This window comes from Salminus brasiliensis, chromosome 18, assembly GCF_030463535.1.
Source record: "Salminus brasiliensis chromosome 18, fSalBra1.hap2, whole genome shotgun sequence".
In the NCBI taxonomy this organism is placed as follows: Eukaryota; Metazoa; Chordata; class Actinopteri; order Characiformes; family Bryconidae; genus Salminus; species Salminus brasiliensis.
This window is the reverse complement of record NC_132895.1, coordinates 502,270-514,901: the sequence shown is the minus strand read 5'-3', so window position 1 is coordinate 514,901 and position 12,632 is coordinate 502,270. Positions and strand designations below refer to the sequence as shown.

At 46.2% G+C, this 12,632-nt stretch overlaps 1 protein-coding gene across 1 annotated transcript in view; it reads right to left on the bottom strand.

Moving 5' to 3' along the window:
- Window positions 1-2,056: 2,056 nt before the first annotated feature.
- larp1 (La ribonucleoprotein 1, translational regulator) overlaps window positions 2,057-12,632 on the bottom strand; it is a 30,945-nt gene continuing 20,369 nt past the window's right edge. The window contains exons 9-19 of the mRNA XM_072661444.1: window positions 12,387-12,570; window positions 12,016-12,173; window positions 10,778-11,146; window positions 8,783-8,906; window positions 7,972-8,177; window positions 7,635-7,741; window positions 7,342-7,499; window positions 7,065-7,209; window positions 6,488-6,597; window positions 6,256-6,383; window positions 2,057-5,204 (exon numbers count right to left, since the gene is read on the bottom strand). Coding sequence (XP_072517545.1) covers window positions 5,052-5,204; window positions 6,256-6,383; window positions 6,488-6,597; window positions 7,065-7,209; window positions 7,342-7,499; window positions 7,635-7,741; window positions 7,972-8,177; window positions 8,783-8,906; window positions 10,778-11,146; window positions 12,016-12,173; window positions 12,387-12,570 — 1,842 coding nt within the window. The 3' untranslated portion in view covers window positions 2,057-5,051. The remainder of the gene's footprint in view (window positions 5,205-6,255; window positions 6,384-6,487; window positions 6,598-7,064; window positions 7,210-7,341; window positions 7,500-7,634; window positions 7,742-7,971; window positions 8,178-8,782; window positions 8,907-10,777; window positions 11,147-12,015; window positions 12,174-12,386; window positions 12,571-12,632) is intronic.

Below are 12,632 nucleotides of genomic sequence, written 5' to 3'. Positions count from 1 at the left end.
AAAATCTCCAGGATGAAAAGTCTGAAGGTTAAGAACATGTCTGTGTTTCCTGCAGAAGAAGATTTCTGTAGTAGTTTTGGATTGTGGCGATTGCTCCGTCCATCAGATCAGCAGAACGTGTGGAGGAGGGAGATCTCGGCTCTCTGAGGTATGGAGGGGCTGAAGGCTGTAGAGGTAAAGGTCAGGAGTAAAGGGGTGTGGAAGTGGAAGGCCAGGTGCAATGAAGTCCAGTAAAACCCTGGAAAACTGAATTTCCAAACTTTTCAGTGGGCTGCTCCGCCTATTCAGCCCACACCTACCTACCAGTTCTCAGGAGTGCTTTTTGAGTGTGGCACAGCCAATTAGAACAGAGCTCATTTACATATATCAGTCTTAAAGACTTAAATTTCAGCCTAGGACCTAGGGGTGGAGCTGCTGTAGGCAGAGCTCAAGGCTGAACTACAAGTAAGATGGAGGTATAAACGGGCTCTTTAAGAGAGTACGTACCCGTGCCAGAGTTCACGACTCTGAACTGAGGCTGATAATCAGATCTGCATTAGAACACACAGAACCACACCTAGAACATTATCTAGAACCCCTTTACTATTACTCTGTTTACTATGAGCTCTCTGAGGACCACAGAACCTGCTGTGATTGGTCAGCAGTGATTTCCCACATTCAGAGCTGAACTTTCTACTGCTGGGTAAAAGGAAAGGGTTGAGAGAGAGAGACACAGAGAGAGAGAGAGAGAGAGAGAGAGAGAGAGAGAGAGACAGAGACAGACAGACAGAGAGAGAGAGAGAGAGAGAGAGACAGAGACAGAGACAGAGAGAGAGAGAGACAGACAGACAGACAGACAGACAGACAGAGAGAGAGAGAGAGAGAGAGAGAGAGAGAGAGAGAGAGAGAGAGCCAGCCCAGCCAGATTCTCCCACTTCACCCAAACTCTACTTTAGGATAGAGTAAAAGATCAAAGGATAAAGTAAGGATCAGAACTCATCTGTAGCTAATCTGGGTCTGTGAGGAGCAGCAGACCGGTTTCACCAGTCCACATTATCCAGAATAATGAAATAACATTAACTGCTTTAATGTGCTGTTTTATGTAATAAATGAATTCATTTGATTATTTTTTTCTGTAATTAGTTATTTTATGTAATAAACTAATTAAAAATAATAATTCAAAGGCTTTGCTTTTTCCCCTCACAATTTCAGGTATAACTATTTAAAAAGCACCCAGTATGACTCCTCACAGTGGGCAGAATCTTAATAATAATAATAATAATAATAGTAAATAAGGCTAATGATGACGTGTTCCGGGTGTTTGTATAAAAGCAGCCGTAGAATTAGATTGAAGTGAAAGCTGAAGAGTCTCTCTGAGCTGATCTGCTCTCCAGCCCCTTTCTTTAATGATGATGCTTTTATCCTCCTGAAAAACCCCTCCTGAACCTTTCTGCTCCTCCTCCCTTTATTTAAAGTGCTCTTTATTATTTACAGGTTTTTATTTTATATATATTAAAATGTTCGGACTGAACGTTGCTCTTATCCGGTTTAAACGAGCCTCACCCCCCCTGACCTCACGAGCCCCTCTAATAACAGCAGCTCCGGCTCCCCTGAGAATCAGCTACACCCTTTTAGAGGAGAGGGAGAACACCAGCGGTTCTTTAAGGGTTCTACAGTAAAACCTGCACATCTGTTCAGAACCATTTCAAATTTCAGGGTTTTTTTTTGTTTGCATGGTTAAAAACTCTAAACAGCACCAAAAAGGGTTCCTCTACTGTCCAAGAGCCCTTGCTGCAGCACCCTACAGAACCCTTCATGATAGGGTGTTGAGGTTCTACCTGCTGTTCTGCACTTAGCAGAAAACCTCAGCTGCTCTGCCCCCTGCTGGTGCTTTGGTGGACGTGCGAGTGGAGAACACACTGCAGTGTTGGAACAGAAAGGGCTCTCTAATTACTGTTCCCACATCAGAACCCTATCTAGAGCACAATTATGAGTTCAGCAGCAGAACTCTGTACCAGGCACAGGACGGAAGGAAGGAACAGGTCAGAGCTCTGCGGTTTTAAGGTTTTTTTGTCCATTTTATATATTTTTTTTTTTATTCATTAAGGAAAAGCATAATTACTACAAATTACAAATGACACTAATAGCGAATCACATCAGCCTACAAAGCAGATATCATGAATATTAAATGTTATACAAGTTCTCATTCAAGTATTTTACATTTTCCATTTTATCTTTTTTTTTTGTTCCTTTTTTATCTTCATTTTACACAAAGCCCAGGAGATATAATGGTAGTGAACTATTAACATTTCTGTTTCTGATTTTAGACATCCGTACACAGCTGCTTTTTTTATTTCTATGGCTTCATGGAATCTGTCCTGATCCGTTTCCCCCAGACCGGCGAACACTGAGCCAAAAGGGAGAGAAAGAGCACCCCCTACAGGAACAGGTGGGTGGTGATCTCACCCTCCCTTTTTTCCCCCCACTCAGGTTACTGGTCCTTTAGCACCAGACCACTGAAAAGACCAGACCGAAGACCATCTCGAAGACCAGGGGCAGTAGTGGTGGTGGTGTAGTAGGTGGAAACGATCACGACTCCACACAGCCTGTGGAAACGCACCGATTCTTGTGGTGTGGCCTGTTTTTTTGGGTAATCGATTCTTTAGTAACGTAATTAAAAAGATCGCTATCCACCCCGAATTCAACCATTACTCCCTAAAAAAAAGAATTATTATAAGAATCCTCGCTAACTCTGCTTTTTCAACCACTGTGGATAAAGTAAAACAAAAAAAAACAAAAATAAACACATTAAGTGATTAAAACTACATAAATCCATAGAAATGGCAAATCCAAGTCCGGAAAGTGAAAATCCACCCCCAGGATTTTGTTGCCTGGATGGCTCTGCTGCAGCTAAGCTTATCCAGGCAGTTGGAACAAAATCCTGGGGGTGGATTTTCACCACGCTCCGGACCTGGATCTGCCACCTCTGCACATTGTCCTGACACGGTCTAGGTAAATCAATTTCGTCAATTCCCCCCCACAGAGGGTCTCGCACCATGAGCCAAAACTCTGAACAAGTCTTTAATTTACAACGGAAGAAAAAAAAAAGAAAAAAAAAGTAACTAATTGAAAACGGCTCATGATGCAAATTCATTGATGCGTCTGATCTCCAGCTACTTCGCCGACCGCACAACGGCTCTTTACCAGCCGAAGCTGGTCTGTAATGGTGAGGACAACGCCAGGACTCCCGCGGTTATTCTTCCCTTTCCGCTCTACGGTGACGTTCCTAAAGAAGCGGGACTCTGAAACAGAAGTTCTTCTTAGCACCGCTACGACACAGCAAAGTATAACTCAAATTAAAAAGCGTTAAAAAGACGGTCAGGGACGATAAAAATAAAGAACGTTAGAGTACGAACACGTAAGGCAAATAGAATCTGTTCTTTAACCAGCGAGTTTAACAGAGGCGTTCACCTTCCGTTCACATTTTCCACAACCAGCAGGAAAACTGAGGGTCTTTGATATTACTGGATGTCACTGACTGAAGGTGGCGCTGTTTTCCCAGCTGAGTCGTGGATTATGGGATTGAAGATTCTTCACCAAGCCTGGTCTAATCAAGACTAGGCCAGTCAGCATAGACCAATCTAGAGACCAGTCCAGTCTGGACCGAACCGGACCAGACCAGCCAGGACTAATCAGCACAGACCAGTCCAGCACAGACCAGTCCAGCACAGATCAAGTCAGGCAAGACCAATCAAGACTGGACCAGAACCAGGCTGAACCAATCATCATAGACTAATCTGGCAAAAACATCGACATCCTCAGAAACAGGGTCATCATGAGGTCAGTTGATAATCTGAGCTGTGCGCGTCTTAGAGTTTTTGTTTGTTTCTCCTCCATCATGCTCATTACTGTGTGTGTGTGTGTGTGTGTGTGTGTGTGTGTGTGTGTGTGTGTGTGGCAGAAGCACAGGAAGCTCCAGTCAGGTCCTGATTTTTGCAGCCAGCACACACACACTCGTCCCGTGTCCCAAATCACGTCCAAAAGCACCTGCAGCTCCATCAGATTCACTGTGAAAGCCTCCTTATTTTTTGTTCCTCCTCTTCGCTCGTTCTTCAAGTAATCGGGATCAATTCCAGTCCTTGAAGTGTCTGAATGATGCTGAAAGATGAAGACGACGACGACGATGATGAAGAATGCTCACAGTCCTCGAGGCAGAATGATTTTAGCACAAAGAACCACAAGCACACCCAGGTTAGAAGCTTCTGTAACAGACCATGTGACGCTCTGGAAGACCAGAAAGGAGGTGAGGTGAGGAAAACACTGGTGTTGGGGGGCGGGGCAGGGGGAGGGTGGTGGGGCAGAGGGAGGTGTGTGCTGCGTGTGGAGACTCCGCCGGTGTGTAAGATGGAGGTTTTGCATAATCGCAGTTTTAAATGCTGTACAATCGACGGTTAAGGTGGCCGGCGCAAGTTAAGCAGAAAAACCCATTAAAATAAGGCAACTTTCAAAGAGCTCGCTCAGACTGAGGGATGGCCAACCAGTTCAGGCCGGAGAAGAGAGACACGCCCCCTCTCTCGTTTTCCGGCCCCTTTCTGCAGCTCCTACCTACTCAACGGCAACTCCTCTCAAAGTCCAACCCACTGAAACAGAAACGTCAGAAAGGTTTCAGCCATCTTTCAGCCAATCGTACGAGGTCAAACCCAAAAAAAAAAAAAAAAGGGAAAGGTATTCATGGGGTCAGTGGCGGCGCTGCGGTCCGTCCACCTGCGGTACCACGGGAAAATAAAAGTCACCAAAGTAGAAAGAAAAAATTGATAGTAATAATAATTATTATTATAATAAAAATTAAGAATGGAACAATTTCTTATCCCTTCAGTAGTCTCTCGGTTCGTCAAACAAAACGGGCTTTCAGATGTAAAAGAGGAAACCCAAAAAAATAAACTGAATGGAAGAGCCTTGATTGATTTTTTCTTCACAAGCCGTTCATCAGAGTCAGTTTTCATGCTTGCGGAGGCGGTTGGACCCCGTGGTCAGAGGGAGGTTGTTGTGGAGAGTGGGCGGTCAGTTGGTGGTTACTTTGGCGGCTTCGCGTCGGCGTGTCTCTGGCTGGCGTTTTTGGCCTCGTCTCTGGGGGCAGCCTGGCTGTGGGTCCGGCCGGAAGGGTGACGACGGCGTCCCTCTCCACCGGCTGAAAGCCTCTTATGGCCACCGTCCTCCATGGGGGGCTGCAAGGTCATTGGGGAGAGAACAAAATTAGGTCACTCAGATTCAGCAGGGCTGGAGCCACACCCTCAAACAACTCAACCAGATTTGATACTTTGATTATTATTATTTGTATTTTATTATAACATTTTATTTTTTTCCCCAATACCATGTTAAAACTGATACACCAGTAATTCCCAGTTGCCCCTAGGTTGGGATGGGTGATGTATAAATACTATATTACAAGATTTAAAGACTTAATTCATGATACACAATATTTATCACAATACACACAACTAACCGAATCTCATACAGACTAAAAACATCAGTATCAGATTCTTATAAACTACTATCAGATCCTCTCCTGTACTGAACACAGTGATTTATACTCAACATCTGCTGCTCTTCATCTAATGAACCCAGTCTAATTACACTGTTAGTAAAGAAACCTGCAGCTGATCAGTGTTTATTAAACAAGTCTCCTCCATATGATCAGAAAAGCTTACTGTATCACCATAACATTCATCACAATATGATAAAATATCAGGGCTGAGCTAATTTCACAGTTCTGCGTTGTCTTGATTTACACTAGATAACTCCCCTGTTCTCCTCTGTTCCCCTGTTCCCTCGCCGTTCCCTCGAGACTTTCCACAGGGTGTACCACAAAGTTCTACTTTAGGCCCGCTTGTCAATTATTTATTTATTATTTATTATTCTTGTGCTGTGTTGTCTGTCTGCACTGTGTCTATGTTGCACCATGGTCCTGGAGGAACGTTTCGTTTCACTGTGTACTCTAACACATCAGCAAAAATAAATTCACTAAAATTAACGTGAGGTGAAAAATTAACGGCTCAATAAAGAGCTTTTTCCCTCCAGAAATGTAAACTATGCAGAAAAAGGTTTTAGTTGCTTTTCTGTAGGATTTCACATCCTTACACTTAAAACATCAACAAGAGGGTTCATTTTGGCCAGGGTGCCCAAACTTCTGCATGAGCCTGTAACTCTGTGTGTATAGACGCTCTATAGATAGATAGATGCTCTTCCTGATGCTGATCATCTCCATCGCTCACTTACATCCACTCTGAAGTCTTCTAGACGCTTGAACTTGCTCAGGTACTCCTGCAGCTTGGGGTCGATCTCCAAGGTCTTTGCTTTGGAATACTTGAGGAACGCCCAGAACTTCTCCAGTCCATACAGCTGACCTGTTCGATAGAGGAGAAGGACGAGAACGAACAGATCAGCCCTCAGAAGCCCTGCTCTCCTCCGGCAGCACTGCTACATCTCAACAGAGTGACGAGTTTCCTACCAGCTTCGTAGTCCTTCATGGTCTCCTCCTGGAAGTCTTTGAATATATCCGGCCGGAACTTCCTCTCCAGACCGTAGCTGTAATACCTGAAGAGACACTCCAGACCGTACCTGGGGGGACAGAACACGGACGTTCACGGGTGGCAGCGGACAGAGGAGAACCGTGAGGAGGGTTAGAGAGAAGAAATTCTCACTTTCTAGAAGCTAAATATCAAATTCACATCTCTGATCTTCAGCGATGCTCTGAGCCAGAGGGACTCGCAAGGTTCCCCGTATTACAGAGGTGGGACAGAGAAGTGATGGGAGTCTGGACCAGAGAGTCTTACTGGTGCAGCGCAGCAGTGTCACCCAGACCGGGAATCGCCCCCACATTTATCCAGTGCACCACACCAACTACCAATCAAACCGGACTCCGCCTCCCCCACTCTTCCCAAACAAACACTTCCTAAAAGAACCTGAGCCCATTTTAATATGACCTGCATAAACATTACGAGGTCTGAATTCGGAGACTGGTTCTGACACGCAGAGTTTTAGGAAAAATTTAAAACTGAAGTCGACACCCTGCCTCCCCTCCGTACCTGTAGCCCTCTTTCCCATCCTCCACCACCAGCTGCCTGAACTCCTCATACATCTTCCTGTTGAAGTGATCCCGCAGGAAAAAGGACCAGAAGCGGAAGAGTGTGTTCATCTCCTGAGACTGACCGATACCCAGCCGCTTCCGCTCTGCAGGAGAAGAGAATCAGAATCAGAACCAGAATCAGTTTAAAATCAGGATCAGACCCGGTTCTGCTGCATCTTCAGAACCAGCTGCAATTCATTACAGCAGTTCTGAGGAGGTGAAGTGAGGGGGCGTACCGTTGAGGCAGCGCCGGCGGTATTTGTGGTAGACGTGTTGGGTGAAGCCGTTCTCCTTCAGCAGCTCGTGGGAGGGGTGCTGGAATTTGGGCAGAGACTGAGGGGTGCAGCCGAAGTTACCCAGCGCAGGGGTGCCTTCGGACGGACTGGCGTTCGAACTGCAGCAGAGAAGAGAATCAGACTCAGCATAAATAACAACAAACAAGCAGGAGAGTCAACCAACCGTCACAGCTCCATAAACCAATAAACCATAGAGAGTGTGTGTGTGTGTGTGTGTGTGTGTGTGTGTGTACCTGACTGATGCTGTACGTGACCGATGTTCTCTGGAGTCCATCACCCAGCCCACATGGCACTCCATGGGCGGGTTGGAGCTGTGCCTCGTCTTCCTCTTGCGTGGCGTCTGGAACACAGTAAACAGGAGCCCTCATTAATGCAGTGATGCTCTGAACTGTTACTGATACAGTTTTTAAAAATATCAATATTTTAATAATCAATAGAAATTTAGATGGTTTAAAAGAAGGTTTTAGTAAAACATGACTTTGCTTCTCTAACTAGTGTCTGCTCTACCCTGCAGAAGAGCGCGAGGTGTGTGTGTGTGTGTGTGTGTGTGTGTGTGTGTGTGTGTGTTACCTTCGCATCGACAGGCCGTCCCTCCTTCACGACAGGGTAGAAGCGTGGGGTCTGTGTGGGGTCTCTGAGGTGGGGGGTTCGGGGCGTGCGAGGTGTTCGGGCATTGCGGTAGCTCGGCGAGTCGGGCACGGCGGTGGGCAGCGAGCGGGCGATAGTCGACGGTTCAGGGGCTCCAAACAGCTTATTGGCCAGAGCGTCTGTGGGGACTGAGGAGTAAACAAACACACACTGTTAAACAAACCAGGCACCACACTGACCACCTGACTGACACCCCCCCCCCCCCCCGGGAGAGGGCGCATTTCATAATTAATATCTTTATATTGAGCTCTTGCTTGACCAGCTGTGAAGGCTGTAGCTGCGGGTTCAGTGGTGGAGCCGTTTACACTGTTTCCACCATTACTACGATACTGCGTCATCATCACTATTATTATTATTATTATTATTATTAAACAGAAGAAGAAAATGAACAAATACTAAGTGTAGTCTGTACTGAGAAATACATTTCCAACAATTGTTTATAATCCTTAGGAAATAATTCAGAGCATCATAACTAATAATTTCAACACTGACCCAGATGTTCATCAGCTGGATCATTCTGCTTTTGTAACTTTATTAAATACTGGTTCTGATCAACTCTAGAAGTTCTGCTGTTGATTCGCCACATTCAGATCAGATCACCTGTGAGCTTTTTATATTTCTGTGTGTGTGTGTGTGTGTGTGTGTGTGTGTGTGGTAAAATAGTGTAAAGTTCTGACTGTAGAATCAGAGTTTGAGATCAGGCTATGTAGGGTGCTGCTGGAGTGTTACTCACTGTGCTGCGGCCGGGGGGGTCCAGGTGGGACCTCCTGGTTGGGGTCTACAGGAGGCTCAGGGGTCAGACAGTCAAATTGCTCACGGCTGATCAGATGGACTTTCTTGAAGTTCTCCACCTCCTGCTGCTCAACACACACACACACACACACACACACACACACACACACACACACACACACACACACACACACACACACACACACACACACACACACACGTTAGAATACCTGAAGATTTCACTCTACACCATCACTGCTTTCTCCGGCGGTCAGAGGAACACGCAGCAGGCCGAGATCTTCAGTAAAGGTTGAATCGGATCCGAGGGAACAGTACCTCTCAGTACTTCACTGGTTTATCACAGAACCCAGTTTAAGGTTCTATTTGGTTTTATCATCAGAGCTACCCCAATCTCCCTACTGTCAGCTGTTCCAGAGTCAGTGATGTCCTGATCCTCAACAGTAAAATTATTCATTAAAATACTTTAGTCTGTAATTAAATCATTAATGAATCGACAGAAATCAAACCTCACCATCTGAAAGGTCACTACCACTGATCTGTGCCGCTCCATGATCCCCCAGAATGCCCCGAGAACAGGCCGAGCGCTCCGCGTGGGGTTTATTTATCAACACGTCTGCCCCGGCACGTGAAACGCCACAAAGGACGGCAGCACAAAGGCAACAACAGCAGCGCAGGACCGTCCAGAAGCAGAAACCGCTACAGGCCAGGCCATGCCCAGCCCAGAAACAAACCACAGGAACTGGAATATGTTGGAACGGCCCTCTTAAAGGACCTTCAACCAATTAAAAGGAGTTTAGCCACACTGTAGGTTCTAGCGCTCACCTGTAACAGATCACACACTGGACCACTTTGAAGGCTGTCCGGCAACAAAGCCACCAGAGAGAGGGGCGTTATTCCCCAAACTCTGCTTTAACTGGCCTTACTGGGGCATTTAAGAGGAGAGCGGTATAGAACATCTGCAGATTGTGTAGACTCCGTAGGAACGGTCTATTATACATGTTTATTAACACGCTCAGCCCACGGTTCCTTCATGGAGACGTAGTTTCACCAGAACGACCCTAACGGCTAACGGCTTTAGTGAATCAGACACAGTCTGATCAATACAGCAGCTCACGCCATTTCAGACATGAACTTAAAGACGTGGCTGGATTGGATTACCCCTCAGAAATGAGGTTTTAGTGTGAGAATCACGTTCTGAACTTCTGAAAAGTTCTGGACAGACAGGGGGACGGGAGACCAGAGAACTATTTATTAATAAACACTGATCAGAGACCAGGTCAGATAAAGAGCAGCAGATCCCTGAACTCAGTCTGGCAGAGGATCAGAAGGGCAGGTCTGGAATGTGTTGATATTGATGAATTATAAAATATATGCCTTAAATATTGTGATTATAGTATTTTACCATATTGCCCAGCCTAGTACATCACATAATATAGTTTTCTGCACTGATACTGTATGTTAACTGTTAACAGGATGTTGTAGAAACTAAATCTATTTATTGAACAATTTAATTGTAGGCCAAAAAGAAAAAGCTTCTTAGGAAATGCTTATTGTTTAATAAAACAATTATACAATTCAACAGTTACAATGTTAACATACTATAACTGAATGTATGCTGTAGCCATGAGCCATTATTAAATTTAAATGAGTACCAGGATTACGCAAAAGATCCTTTCCCACAGTTCCCTTTCTATAATCACACTAATCTGTGGTGTGTTGATGACTATAAATCCCTGTAATTAAGCATCCGGTCTTCTACAGACTACCGAACATCAGGGTCAGCACTTCACGAGTATTTCCGATCGAATCAAAAAGTGAAGAACCACAGAACGCAGTTCATTATGATTCAGAGATATTAGACACTAGACGCCCAGCTGGTGAACAGACGGTCATTATTCCCCCTCAGGACTGAGAGCACCGCTCTGAAGGTCCTGCTTCAACCGGTTCTGAACCCTCACACTCCGGGTCTCTTTACCTTTATCATGGCGTACTCGGGCTCGTAGGAGTCGTGCCACAGGTCCTGCTCATAGTAGAACAGGCCGTCGTTGATGACCTTCACCAGCTCACTGGTCAGTTTGGAGCGAGAGACGTGGTTTCCGGTCCGGTCTCCGCCGGGGTGTTTCCGCAGGTACGGCGGCGTCTGGGTGACTATCAGAATCTTGTTGACGTCTCGGTCGTCGATCTCGCATTCCGAGTCTTCATCCGACCAGTCCGTGAACGTGTTCCTCCGGCCGTCCATCTGTTCCATCTCCTCGTCGAACATGAAGTCCAGCTCCTCTGGTTCGTCCGGCAGGTCCGGAGGTGCCGGGCCGGACTGAACCGGAGAACGGGAGTCGTCCGCTTTCTGTAATGAGAGTCTACAGTCAATCGGGAACTCCTCAGCTGGGTGTCAACAACAGGAGAACCATCGACAAAGTTCAATGTTTTATACAGAAAGGCCCGTATCCTACAGCCTGCCCTCCTCCCCAAGCTCCGCGGTTCATGTGCATGAAGGTTCGGACGACTACCCCCCAGCAGCCTCCACGCTCTTTATCCCTCATGAGCTAATAGGCTGTTAGCGTCCCTTTAAGACAGGGAGACAGACAGAGCCATCATCACTGTCCAGGGTTACAGGAGAAGTTCTGATTGGCTGGCCTGGACTGCAGCAGTCTGGGCTGAAGCCTCAGTGCTGTAGGTGGAACAGGGGGCTTGGTAAGATGCACAGTAAGACACTGGCTGATGTGAAATCACACTAACTGTAAAACAAGCCGCTTCTGTTTAGCTCAGCTTCTGTGTACAGGCTGTGAGAGCTGGACAGGAAGGGCACGGTTCTGAACCTTCAGAAGTTCTCAAACTGAGAGGGCCTTTAAAACCAACACCAGGGTTTAATCTCGGTCTTTGAGCCTTTATGCAGGAAACGTGATCAATAATAATAATAATAACACCATTATTCAGTTATTGTGTTTGATAGACATTTTCAAATTCCTTAGTTGTGAATTTTACAGTGTAAAGATACACATCCACACACCAACAATCTTCACCTCGTATCTCCGGAACAGCAGCTTTACAGACTACTTAACTTTCAATGGAAGTCAATGTAGAAGATTCTATAAGAGTGCTGTTGGAGCATTTCTATTGGTCCGTTCATCATGAAATTCTGATACAGTATAAAAAAATAACAATCAGAGAAAAGTGATGACCACAGGAGACCACCTCCAGTCCTTCTCTGCGTACCTTTGGTCTGGCTGGAGAGGGCCGAGGTCGTTTCTTCACTTCGATCCAGGACTCCGAGTCCAGGTCAGGCAGACTGGCCGATAAACCCTTAGGCATCGTCTTCAGGTTACTCAGATCCTCCTGTTTCGGCAGGTCTGGAGTGGACGCCCGCGGAGAGCCTGCAGAGAAACACACAGACTGTCAGGAGAAGCCAGCAGCACAGCAGACCGTTTCAGTGCGGGATTCAGAGCATCGTGATATTTGGGGGGTAAAAGCCTCCAGTCCTCGTTAGCCACATTAGCCTCGAAGCTGCGGTGTAAAACGAATGGGGGCACTGAAAGTCTTCGCTGGGGAACAGACTCTGGTCTGAACCGTCGCTTTAATGGCCTTACCTGACCAGCCGGACTGCTTCCCCACAGCCTGTCGGGGTATAAACTCCGGACAGTCGATGAGCTGGGAGAAATCCGTCTGGGAATGTTCAGGAACAGAGAATCCGGGTAGAGGCCATTTCTCCGGCTCCTCCTTCCGGCGGATTTTCATATCGATTATCTCCACTTCCTTACTGTCCTTCAGAGCCTGAGACACACACAGAGATCAGGGACTATAAGAAAGGTTCATAGGTGAGCTGTCTCAGGCTG